Source organism: Lissotriton helveticus, chromosome 4_1 (genome assembly GCF_964261635.1).
Source record: "Lissotriton helveticus chromosome 4_1, aLisHel1.1, whole genome shotgun sequence".
Taxonomy (NCBI): domain Eukaryota; kingdom Metazoa; phylum Chordata; class Amphibia; order Caudata; family Salamandridae; genus Lissotriton; species Lissotriton helveticus.
In genome coordinates this window covers 316,422,347-316,435,917 of record NC_136063.1, presented here as the reverse complement: position 1 = coordinate 316,435,917, position 13,571 = coordinate 316,422,347, and the positions used below count along the sequence as shown (strand labels likewise).

At 46.1% G+C, this 13,571-nt stretch overlaps 1 protein-coding gene across 1 annotated transcript in view; it reads left to right on the top strand.

The window, feature by feature from the left end:
* The window catches only part of COLEC10 (collectin subfamily member 10), a 333,099-nt gene that overhangs the window by 72,818 nt on the left and 246,710 nt on the right, over window positions 1-13,571 (top strand). The window contains exon 2 of the mRNA XM_078685563.1: window positions 10,823-10,894. Within this exon, the coding sequence (XP_078541689.1) occupies window positions 10,823-10,894 (72 nt within the window). The remainder of the gene's footprint in view (window positions 1-10,822; window positions 10,895-13,571) is intronic.

Sequence of the window (13,571 nt, the reverse complement as noted above, 5' to 3'; positions counted from 1 at the left end):
GGCCAATAAAGCGCTCCCTCAGCGCTAGGACCAAAAGAAAGCGCTTTCAAGCGCTAGGGCCCCAAGTAAAGCGCTCCCAGGCGCTTAGCAGAAGCAAAGTCCAGCAAAGTTCAGGGAAGTAGGCAGACGGGCAAGGCTGGGCCCAGAGCCAGCACACTGGGTCTCCAGGCAGGGAGACAGCCCAAGTGGCGGTCCTCTGGCCCAGCAGCAGCAACAGCCCCCTCAGGATCCTGAAAGAGAACTACATCTGTGGGGACACAGCCCCATTTTTATACACCATTTCCCTTTGTCTGAGGGTGCAGAGTGGGGGCGGAACCAGTCGCAGCTGGTTCTTGAGTACTCTGTTTACCTCAACCACCCTCTCTATTCACTGGCAGGGCTTGGGTCATTAGACACACCACAGGGGGGCGGAGCCAGCATTGTGTGGGGAAAAACCCAGCCCATCCAGGACACAGGTACACTCCTCCCACACATCACTCATGCTAATCTCCCACTCACCACCGGGCAGACCCATCCAGACTTCCTGGAGCCTGGCATGCCAGCCAGCTCCAGCCAATCACACGCCAGCACCCTCACAGCACACGTACAGCCATGTCTAGAAATGGCGCTTCGCTACTAGACACATACATGCTGCATACACCATCTCGCAGCATTCACTCTCACGAGTTCACACATACCAGACTCAAGCCTGTACACCCCACGCATCAGGAACTACCAGGGACACATACATTCCCCATGCATTCCTATGGGCGGGCAGGCCTAGCTCAGCACATGCACTCAGAGTGCGCACGCACTTTCCACTGGGACACAGTGAAAGTGCGCAGAATCCAAAAATCACCATCTCCAGGTCACCCTTTCAAGCAAAAAGTCTAGGGGTGAACCTGCCCTAAGGGCCAAAGTCCAACAACCAGTCAGTGACGTCTGCATCTGCGGGAGGGGTTGACTCTTTCCTGTCTGATGTGTCTCTGCATCGAGTTACGCCACAGCAGAGAATGTAATTGGATAAACCCATCACACTCTGAGATACAGGAGGCACTCCATGCACTTACACCGGCAGAACCCTTGGGCCAGATGGACTCCCAACTAAGCATGAGCGCAAAATCCGCTCCGATCGCGGATTTTGCGGATTTTCGGTAAATCCGCGATCCGCGAACTCTCGCGGATTTACCGAGAATCCGCAATCCGCGATCGGAGCGGATTTTGCGGTCAAAAGTTCAAGCCTGCATAATTTACGATGGCGCCGGCAAGCTGCCAGCGCCATCCTCAAATGGTTACTTAATTAGCTTCGACAGGAAGCTCTAATAGATAAGATACAGCAGGGGCTCGAGCGCCTGCTTTATTTTAACAGTTGGAGCTTCCTGTTGAAGCTAATTAAGTAACTATTGCAGGATGGCGCTGGCAGCTTGCCGGCGCCATCGTAAATTATTTCAAGGTGGTGTCTTCTTGAGTAAATATGAAGGGCAGGGTTCATTCGGGCACGACGGTCCTGGCACAAAAAAATAAACCTCAACAGGAAACACTTGCAGATATCAATAAAGCATGTGCCCTAGTTGAAGCTTTAATTCAGTGACTCATTGATCAGCCCAAAAATTAATCTGCTGATCGGTCTCTGCCCTTTTATACACACAAGAGGCATGCTCGCATGGCCCGTCCGTTTGGCCCCGCCCACACACTCGAGGTGTGCACCGTCTTCCCGCCATTTACCCACTATGATGGACATTTCACTAAAGGGACCCCTGCGCACTTCGGCGCGATTGCATAGTAACACACACTTGGTCGCTGGAACTAGTTGAAGCGCAAATGTAGCGACTCATTCATCAGCCCAAAAAAAATCGTGAGCGTTGGGAGGCTGGGCAGATGTGCCTTCTTCCCAAATATCCCATCGATGCTGCTCTGATCGGTCTCTGACCTTTTAGACACACAAGAGGCATGTGCGCTCGCGTGGAAGCCCCGTCCGTTTGGCCCCGCCCACACACTCGAGGAAGCCCCGCCCCCAATCCGCAAATCCGCTGAATCCGCTAAATAGGCGGATTTTGCGGATCCACGATCCGTGGATCCGCTAAATCCGCGAATCGTGGATCCGCAAAATCCGCCCATGCTTACTCCCAACTGAATTTCACAAGGCCCGTGCCCCACTGTCAGTCCTCCTCCTGCAGACATTATAGAAGGAGGCCCTGTTGGCCTCTGAGAGGGACTGCTTATATCCCTCGCTAAGCCCAACATAGACCCGCTGCACTGGGTTCCTACAGACCCTTGGTGCTCCAAAATACAGACTATATGATATGAGCCAAGGTACTTGCTGATCGCCTGATGCCCTTAGTCCCCCTATTAGTGCACCTGGACCAGAACAGGTTTGTCCCGGCCCGTAGCACCTCACTCAATTTATGGAGGTTCTTTCGGATCCTGGAATATGCTTCCCGTTCCTGGCCCCAGGCAGGCTGACTAGTGCTGGACCTGGAGAAAGCTTTTCATTCCCTGGAATGGGCTTTTTCATTAGAGGTGCTGCCACGCTGTGGTATAGGCAATCATTTTCTTAATATGGTTAAGCTTCTTATACCCTCCCACTCGCTAAACTGAAAACAGGTACCCCTATTTCTGACCCCATCCAGATCCACAGGCACACTCGTCAGGGCTGCTCACTGTCTCCATTGCTTTTTTCCAGGCTACTGAAACGCTGGTGCTTGCCTTTTGCGCACACGCCCAGCGTTGAGGGATACTACCGGGTGACGATCTGCATTTGGACTCACTGTATGCAGGCGACCTGCTCTTATATCTTCGGGTATATACATGTTATCCCGATTGAAGTGGCCATGACATTTGACTGGTTTGCAGAACTATCGGGACTTAAATTCAATGGGCCAAATAGTACCTTTTTCCACTTACACGTCATCTGATTCTGACATGGCAGCACACCACATTTCGCTATTTGGGCATCCACATCTACCACACACCTGCTGACCTTTTCAAAGTCAACCTCACTCATGCTATGTCCTCGTTGTGGGCAGAGATGGATTCTGAACATCACTGCCACTTTATGTAGCGGGACGCATAGTCCTTACCAAAATGGAAAGGCTGCCACATCTGTTATATTACTTCGCGAACCTCCCCCTTTATGTCACAAAGCCCTTTTTTCACTCACATGAGAAACTGACGAGTAAGTTAATATGGCACAACACGTGTCATAGGGTGGTGTTGCAGATGCTTTACTTGCCTACGGACAAGGGTGACTTGTGGTTCCAAACTTTGAGCTATATTATCTGGCCTCCCAGTTTCAGTGGGTAGCCCAATGGCTGGCGGGCCTCCACACTGCAGACACTGCCCCCACCTCCCCGGGCTGGGGCTTAACTACCATATTACATTTGTTTCACCCTTGCTCGAGGGCAGTGATGCCTGGCCCGAATCTCCTGTGAGTAGCATATCATTGCTACAAAAGGAGCCTCTTTCTTACTAAGGCAGCTCAGCCGTATGCCCCGGCACTAGTGTTACTTGGCACACCAAGGGGAGGTCAAATCACCTAATTTGGCAGAAATTGCCCCTTCGCATGAAAATGAATACATACACTGGGTGATCTGTTTCACGGAGGCGGTCTCATCCCTCTTTAGCCCTCTTTAGCCTCTGATTGAGGAGGACAGTCTACCTTCTGGTCAATTACCCCTTTATAACTGTCTTGTTAGAGTACCAGGGAACCGGTGGAGGGACTTGTTGCAGGAACATCAAATGCACCTTACTATCCAATATCTCCACACACTGGGAATGGAAAAACACTTGACACTTGCCATGTTGGCTAGCTGACTCACTGCGCACACATGCAGCAGCAGCGCTCACTCCCCTTTGTCGACATTGGGAGACGGACCTGGGCCGCCTCTGCATGGATCGGGAGTGGAGTTCTATACTGGAGTGTCCTGTCTGCGTCCCACGCAATGCCGGCCTTAATCTCATTTAAGTATTCTGGGCCAGATGTATGACCCTAAATTTCATACGCAAATGGGTTTGCGGCCGATTGGTGCATACAAAAACTAATAGGGCCATGTGCAATTCCTAATTAGCAAGTCGCATTTCTCTTTGCGACTCGCTAAATAGGAATTGCGACTCGCTATTAGGAAGGGGCTTTTCAATGCATGCATGTATGAATGTTCATGAAATTTCATGCATGTATGAATGTTCATGAAATTTCATGCATGTATGAATGTTTTGCCACCGCATTTGCGGTCGCAAAACACTTGCAAATGTACCGCCCTCTTCAAGAGGGTGGTAATGCACTCGAAAATGGGAAGGGGTTCTCAGGGGACCCCTTCCCCTTTGCAAATGCAGGGGAAATATGTTTTAGGGGCAGCCAGTGGTCCCTTGGACCACTACCTGCCCTTAAAAAATGAAACAAAACGTTTCATTTTTTTTTAACCCCTTTAAAGCTAGTAAACAAACCTCCCCAGTGCTGCGCTGTCCATTATCCGGTGCTGAACTGGACGTCCAGCGGTCGCACGCAGCACTGGGGAGGTAGTGCCCGTGACGACCGTTGGCCGACGGCAGCACTTAAGGGGTTAAAATACATCCCGTTTTCCTTTAAGGAAAACAGGCTGCATTTAAGAAAAAACTGCTTTATTTAAAAGCAGTCCCAGACATGGAGGCCTGCTGAGCCCAGCAGGCCACCATCCCTGGGAGGGCCAGGATAGAAAACACGGGGCCACTGCCCGATTTCTCAACTTAAGTCTCCTGCTAGCCAGGCGCCTAATTACTCGCAAATGGAAATCGTCTGTCTCCGCTATGCTCGCTGCCCAGGAGCAACCCATGACCAAGCGAGCTCAAGCATTGTGTCTTACAAATGGAAAGACACAATAGGTGTACGTAAGTACCGCCAGCGTCCCAGCCTGCTGGGATGCTACAGCCTGCTGGGACGCTAACCTGATGATTTCCAAAGTACTGTCTTGCACACAGTTATGTCCCCTGGATGATCATTAGACTCCACGTAGAAATAGGCTCCCTAGTTGCGCACTGATTGCAAAATCTACTGAATGCCTCGCTCTGACTATTCATCACCAGCTCTTTTGTTTCATTCATGTGATGATGTATTGCAAAATGGCACGTTTTAGATTATTAGAGGGCTGCAGGCCTGTTCCCTGTTTAAGGTTTATTGGGGCCATAATATCAAGGATGGCGATAATGGGCTTGATAATATGCCCTTGTGAATTCCCATAGAAGCCCAGGTTCACACCAGAACCTGGGCTTCTTTGAGAATTCACAAGGGCATATTACCAAGCCCATTATCGCCCCTTTAGCTGCAGTTTCCTGCCGCTAACCCGGCGATAATTGTAACGCCGTTCTTGATAATATGCCCCTAGGTTTTTGCACCTTTGCCTAGAATTAACGGAATATTTTTATTTGTATGGGCTTACCACATTGATTTAACCTCAGGCATTATTGCCAGAACAGTGGGTAACGAAACACCTGCAAGGTACATGGACTCAATTAGGAGCTCTCCGGTGAGGGTACTGTGCTGAGGGGCCCCCTACAGCTAACCCTCCCCCCAAGCACAGCAGAAGCTGGGAGGGGCTTGTTACTCCACTTCACCCATACAGCCATATGTTTTTATAGACCGTACGTAATGTGCTCTACAGTATACATTAGCTAACACGCTCTGCTGTATTTAAATACATTAGATTCTTGTACGTTCAATATAGTGTTGTGTTGATGTTGATGATGCTTATGCTATCTAAATGAAAATGTTCAATAAACAGAGTTAAACAAAAAATTAAGGAAGAACAAGACCCAAACCTATTATATTCTATGCCTCTGTTCCTGCGTAACAGCAGATGCCATACCGACACTCCTTCCAGTATAAACAACCACAATATTACTTTCATCAAGACCAAGTTATAGTCAAAAGCCAAGACTGAAAATCCTTAGCTTTGAACTGCAGATTTAGCAAGCTGAGCTTCTGTGGGGTGATTTCCTGAAAGTACAGGATCTGTTATTAATCATTTGTCTCATGGATGGTGCAACTAGAAATCCCTTTTTCTCAAATTTCTAACTTTTATGCGATGTTTGCCACGTGAATTATTACTGTTTGCAGACAAAATAAGTTTGTCTCCAATGGTCAAATAGTTCTCATCTATAAAAAGTGATATGATTTCTGCATATAAAACTGTCACATGTTTTAATTCTTATCGTATGTAATTCAGTTGGTAAAGTTTTTTTGTCTGTGTTTTTAGGTCTCGCCTAGGCAGTGCTTGCACTGTCTCTTCGAGACATGCTGCATTCAGGTTATGTGCTGCAGCAACAAATGATGGACAGAATGCTGAATGAATCAAACATTCACCCCCAGTCACGCGATCAGGGTTAAATCTATTGGGGCAGATTTACAAGCCCCTTGCGCCACTTTTGCGTCACTCTTCCCATGTAAAAAGTGATGCAAAAGTGTCGCGAGGGGCTTGTAAATCTGCCCCATTGTTCTTTTGCCCACAACGCCACCCCAGTTTGAACCCAGCCATGTGCAAATCAGTCTTGACCCTGTTCCTCATGGGAACATTCCAGCCCGAACTGCCATGCCAGGTCCTCCTTGGACCAGAAACAAGCATCCTGGCACCGGATTTGGGGTATCAACCCTCATTGGTCAGGTTAGCTTGAATCCAGTGGCACAGCAAGCAAGGGACCCACATCTGGGCATACCCATTCCACTTAGGGCAAAAAGTGTTACAGCAACAATCTGTGACTGGGGGTGAGTGGTTGAAATGTTTCAGCACTCCGTCCATCGTCTTGCTGTGTTTGCTATGTTCACCCTAAATGGTAAGGGGTATGACCAGAAGTGGGTCCCGTGCTCACTGTACCATTGGATTCAAGCTAGCCTGGCTGAAGATGGGTAATACCCGAAACCGGTCCCAGGAGACTTGTTTCTGGCTTATGGAGGTCCTGGTGGGGCATTTTGGGCCAGGATGTTCCCATGAGGAACATGGTCAAGACTGATTTGTATAGGGCTTGGTCTAAGCTGGGATGTCATAGTGAGCAAAAGAACAATGGGTTAAACCCAGATCTGTGACTGGGGGTGAGTGGTTGAAATGTTTCATCACACTGTCCATCTTGTGTTTGCTATATTCAGGATATGGGCATTAAGCAACACTCATCTTTTTAATTGGCTCATTTGACTGTCCTTTGCAAATTGCTGCTTTTCATTGGTTAATATGTTTACTAGTCTCTCCTTTTTTACTTTTGTAACCTCCCATGAGGACTGCCCCTCTTACATGTGATGTTACTCGTCATCTAATTTATTACTGTCTGAGCACTCTTTTTATAGTTTAACGCTACTCCTCTCCTTGGCTACAACAAAAAGCTCTTGCCACACACCATGGTTTAAATATTATATATATTTTTATAATGCACCGCACTTCAGATTTAACAGGACGGCCACGGTCCTTTTTTCTGCTGTGCGGCTTTCCTACATCAACTTTTACACATTTTTATTTTGCATTTTTCAATGCTGTGATGTTAGTTATTAGTTTAACCATCGCTCCCCCTCCTTGGCCTCAACAAAAAGTGCACGCCGCAACGTTGCACTTTAAATGTTATATTCAGGCTTTCAAAATTCCTCTCTCCCTATGACAAGCTTTTATACGCTTGGAAACTTTCTGGGGCTTTACTAGTCCCCTGGGTTGAGAGGAGAGAGCCAACAATTACATCATTTCTGATTAAAGCAGGAGGCTTCAACTCCTCTATACATGCAGCGCAGCCCGCCCTCATCAAAGAAAAGGTGGGCTTGCCTTTTAGTGCTTGATTCAGAGCAGCTGTCACTCAAAGCTGATCTCTGAATAAAGCTGGTGGTAGTGGGCAGTCCAGACAGAGTCACTATTTCTCGTGAACATCTGTGGCCTGCCTCTCTGCATGGAGTTTCTTAAAGCGGCATATCTTGCTGGGCCCCATGACTCTTTAGTGCTTCAATTTGATGCAAAGCTAAGAGCCTGTGACTCTGGGTCAGCAGCTCAGTTCCACAGCCTCCATCGCCTCTGCTGGGCTTCTATTATCAGGCTGAAGCAAGCCTATCCTGTGCTGAAAGTGTGAGCTGTCGGCGTTGCAAATCATAATGTTTGTTAGATTTTGTTTTGTTAAAAAAGTAAGGGTGCAGTACCTTATATGGCTAATAGAGGGCCCTTTATAACTCCACAGTGACACCAGTTGTACTGCACCCTTTCGCTGCTTCGTGGATTTGATCTTATTGATTATGCTACTGCTGGGGTCTTTAAAAAAACAAAAAACTTTATCATTTGCAATCTAGAAATGCAAGACCTATTGCATCGCAAAAGCTTGTATTTTAACGAGAGTCAGAAGTGTTTTTTGTAATTTCACTTTCCTCCATCTTGGTTTGTATTTTTTTTGTGTCTTAGGAACTGGGAAATTTGTATTGGATGCTTGAATAACTAGTAAGTGGAAGCGCCCTGACATTTTGCTTATATTTCATTTTATGTATATTGAAGATGTGCAATATGCTACTTATGCAAGGAAAAGACTGAACACCTGTGTAAGGTCTGGTAAATGTGCTTTGAGTCAATGGCTGGGAGCAACTCTGCTAAAGAAGGACGACCAACTCAGATGTGTGTGACAACTAAATCTTAGAGCCAGGTCCATAGGAGCATCACATGACCGAAATCGGGCAAAGCAATGCCTGTCATAGCACACATTAATTGTGACAGAAACGGTATATACTGACCATTTTGAAATACTAGCCACAGTTAAAGTTTGACTCACCGAGAAACAATAGATTCTGTCCAGAGTCCATTGGTGTCTACTTTTTTTTCAACCTTGGTATGTGTTGTTTCTGATCAGATATTGAATAATTATTTTGGACAGTGCATAGTGTGAGGTGTTCGCACTAATGTGTGCTGTTGGAACTGTTTTGAGACATAAGGCCAATGTGTTTGGGTAATGGTATAAGAGATAGGGCCAGTTGTATCAAAAAATCATTTTGTGATTCTCAAATAGCTATTGTTACCGAATTGCTTTTTGGGAATCGCAAAATGCGATGTATGTAGGAATCGCCAAAGATTTTGTGATTCCTTAATATTACCTAATAACGATTCAGTAAATAGCGACTCGCTATTAGGTAATATTACTCCATTAGTTCCTATGTGCTGCAAGGTCCATAAGTGCGAATGATTTTGCATTTGCTAATTTGCAATTACCTAATTAGTAATCGCAAATTAGCTAAGGCAAAGCCAAAGGTTCTCGTGGACCTAAGGCCCCTCTGAAGCACCCCAAAAAAAGAAAGTGTGCACATGTAAAGCACATACATGCCCTATGGGTATGTGTATGCTAAACTGCACTTTGAAAAATGCCGTTTTGTGCATTTTATAAAGTTTGCACATGGTTACCATCAACTTGAAGCTGATGATAATTAGTGTTTCCTAAATGCACAGTTCAAATTTAGGAAAAGCTTTTTACATGTGCTTTAGGGATTTGCAAATAGCGATTCCCTATTTCCATTTGCAATTTAGTTAATTGCAAAAATTTGCGATTACCTACATTGCAAATACAAAGCCTTTCACACATAAGGAAAGGCCTTTTTGCATTTGCAAATGGCCGAATTTCGCGATTCGTGCTGTTTGAGAACGCAAAATAGTTTCATGCATCTGGCCCATAGTGATGTATATTGAAAATCAGTTTCCAAAAATTAGCTTTGCTTGGTTGGTAGCCATGTGCATTAACATGGTCTTTGTTGGCTTCTTAATCGACTGCCCATCTGGCTGCTTTCCTTCCCTCCCGCCTCTCTATCAATACTAGAATCAAATATTCCCATCGCCTGAACAAACTCGAAACCACTTCTCCCTTCAACCCTCGTTTCAGCTCACACAGTTGTGGAGATGAGAAGGGGTTTACTTTGTGGTGTTTCTGATGAATGAGTGTTTTAGACCGAGACAGTAATTGTGGCTCTTGCAGACCCCACCCAGCTGCAGACCAGTAGCTCAGGGCATTGCTTCAAGGGGGGCTCAGGCCCTCGGTCGCTGTAAAACAGATACTACCTTTAGGGAAAGAGTGTTCATTCTGCTAACACTCGTAATGGCAGAAGTCAGTCCTAGCCCTAAATCAGGTAAATACAACACCTCACTTACATGGAAAATACCCGCCTACACAGGCTGTAAGACCACACCAATGTCAGAAGCGCGCTCCCCAAGTGATGAGCAGCAGCAATAACAACATGTGGTTTCAAGATGCTGAGGCATAAAATCAGTTTGTAAACATCTTTCCACATGTAGCATTCATCCGACCAAAGACTGCTTTCATCACAGTACGCAACTGTCTCAAACAAATCAAGGGTAGTTTCAAAGTCTGCAATAATCTGTGTGTTCTTTGTATGCACTTCAGTGGGTTGTGTCAATTATTGTACCACAACAGTGCGGCCTGGTTCGCTTACCCTTCACTGTCATTGATTAACTTGGGGAAGTGATTAAAACCATGGCAAATCGATGCGTATCTCCATACCATACCATTTATGAGATCACCCCGGAGCCTGCTCGGTTATTAAAACTTAAACCATATTCTTAAATCATTCTTTTTTCTGTAAGAATAGCCACATTTCCACATCTAAAGCATCAATGACGGCAAACCTTTTTCAACAAAAAAATCTCAACAGACTGGAAGGTACTATTGGTAAAAGAGCAACATTATGCCTTATCCCAAATGTCAAGTTGTGTTCTGTTATTTTAGTTTGCAAAGCTCAAAATCACCCGAGAGGATATCCTGGCACTGAGTCTATGTGCAGTTTTGGACATAGAAATTATAAAAAGTAACCTGTAGGATGTACTAGTGGCTGCTTAGTGCCTTGTTTGCTTTCTATCAATAGGTGATCAAGGGGAGAAAGGAGATTCTGGAGAAATTGGAAAAGCTGGAAAAGAAGGACCCATTGGTCCAAAAGGTAAGCACGCAAGCGACTGTTGTCTTGAAGATTACCAATGGGGTGCAGCTAGATCATTTGGGGATGGCTTGTTAAATTTGGGGCGGTGGGTGGGGAGGGGGGTAATTGCGATCATTAATGCCTACTACAGCTCTGCAACAGGAATCCAAAATACTATAAATTAATTAAGAGGCCTTTAACTTTTTCTATATGTGAATTGCCACTTTCACAATGTAAAGAATATTGTGCCATTTGGGAACTTCTTAATGGCAGTTCAGGACCATTTAAAAACGTTAATTGTTGAATGCCAATTAGATCACTCGTTTTTTTCACACCAATAAACTCATGCAAAAAAAACGCTGCTTTTTAGGGTAATTTATGTACCACATAGTGCATTGGTAATACATTTACAGTCAATCAGTAACAGAAATCTGTCTCTGCGCTAAACTCTCAGATCACTGGTAATCTCCCAGTGGTAAAGCTTCATGTCACCAACAAAAATATCGCGATAACTGATTATCTGAGAGATAAAATGAAGTCCTTGAACTGTGAATATTTCACATAAATTTCTGTTAATTGTCAACGATGAATGTTAATTTTTAAAATGTCTTTTCATTGCCACAGACTCTTCATACAACGATACTTCATACCGAGTAATTGATAACAGCTTTTCTGCCAATGAAAATACATGTCTAGAATTAAACGCTAGTCTCTGACATTTAAAAGACATTCCTATGACATAATCACAGCTCAAGAATTATGTATTGTCTCCCAGATCATCATTAACCTTATTGTTGTTGGTTACATATGTATTCTTGGTTTGTAAGGTCAGAAATGAACTAAATAAAGTTGATAAATAGAATTTGTCTGAGAATCAACTCTTTTGCATGCTTGCAATAGTTATTTCATGCTTATTCATTTACTAATTATCACGGGAAGAATGAATACACTGCCATTGGAAAGCAATGGGTCCAAAACAAATCCCATGAGGGAGGTTTCCAAATCAAAAATCCACTTTAATATCATCCAGTGAATTTATGCCCACAAAGAAAGAGGAGGTGACACGTTGGAGAGGCACATTTTTCCTGAGCATAAAATGTAGCCATACCTATTTAAAGAAGACAAAGGCAAGCAAAAATTCAAGGGACAACCAAGAAGGAGGTCTTGGCTTGTTGCTGTACAGTACCAAGGAAGGATGACATGGGAGCATGCATCTGTGGTGACATCAGTAACAATATTCACATTTTCCTAAATGATTTCTGTTAGACCTGTCTGCCCCTGTGAGTTCCCTCACAATTATTATTTATTTTGTCCCCTTTGGCATTCCAGTGAATCCAGTTATGTATTTTCTTTTTTTTAATGTCCACCAGAATTTTTCCAGTGTTCTCGTGGGGGCTAGGTGTTTCTTGGGCCTATTGTTTTACCAAGGCCTAGTTTTCCTCACAGAAAGCAACTGTTAGAACATGATTCCTAAAATGGTGGCTACTAACTGCCATAACGGTCACCTAAGGGTGGCAGACCCATAGGCTAGCATGAGGAAGGTTCCAGAACGAACTAGTAGCTTCCAGGGGTCTGAGGCCAGCCTATAAAAGGCCAGTGACCAGGGAGCCATTTTGGGACAGTATTGGAAGTGACCAGTGCGGAGAGAGGCGACTTGAGGAGGAGGATATCACACTAGTAGTGACAAGACCTTTGGGGCCGGCTGTTGCTCTACTGGGAAGTGACCCCTCATAGGCTGACCAAACCCCACTGCCACAGCAACCATATTAAGAAACAGAAGACTCCGTGGCAAGTTTTATAACCATCAGTGACTCTCGCAGCGTGGCTCTCAAGTGACCTGTGAAGTCCTGCCCTGAAGGCACGTGTGCAGTGGAAGCGAACCTGGACACAGTGACACTCTGAATGGTAAAGGAATCAGGGGTCAAGGAGGTAAAACTGCCGCGACTGCAGCACATGAGCCCGGAGTCCACATTGTGAAGAGAAGCGGCGGAACCGGCTGTTGACCTTACCCGAAGGAAGCGCCACTGCCGTGTGGGATCCCTGTCGTGGGATCGGAAGAGGAGGAAGAGCCCAGCTGGACCGTGTTGCCATCCGGAGGAACCTGAGGTAGCGTCGGAAGAGGCGGGGAGACTGCAGGAGGAGGCCGGATGGGGGCGGAGCCTTCGTGCCTGAGGAGAGCGTCTGCGAGGATCAGGAAGCGGCTCGAAGCGGCGGACTGAGGCAGCGGTAACGGAGCAGCGGTTCAAGGGAGAGACAGTGGCCGCCGACACTCGTATAACGCAGCACAAGTGGGCAGAGAAGCCAAGACACCACAAGTAAGCGTGGGAGAGTGGTCGGGCGGGGAGGAGCAAACGAGTCCCTGCCGGAACTTACCCCAAGTAGCTGAACAACCGGGGACACGTAATGAGACAGCAAATTACCTGTGTGACACTCATTTAGGAGATATAGCAAACCCGAGACAATCCTCTCAGTGAGGGGGTGATCCATGTGAGAAACTACCTGCCCATAACGGAACTTGAGAGGGAGAGTAAGCTGGAAGCCGAGGGGCTTCAGGGAAACGGGAGGTAGCGAACCAAGTGGGGATCACCAGAGAGTTCTGGGGGAACAAAAGGTGATTGGTGGTGAACATCCTGGAGGGTGGAGGACACGATATCCGAAAGGCTGGCAGCACCTGTGTTTACTCTGATGGGCTCAGTGG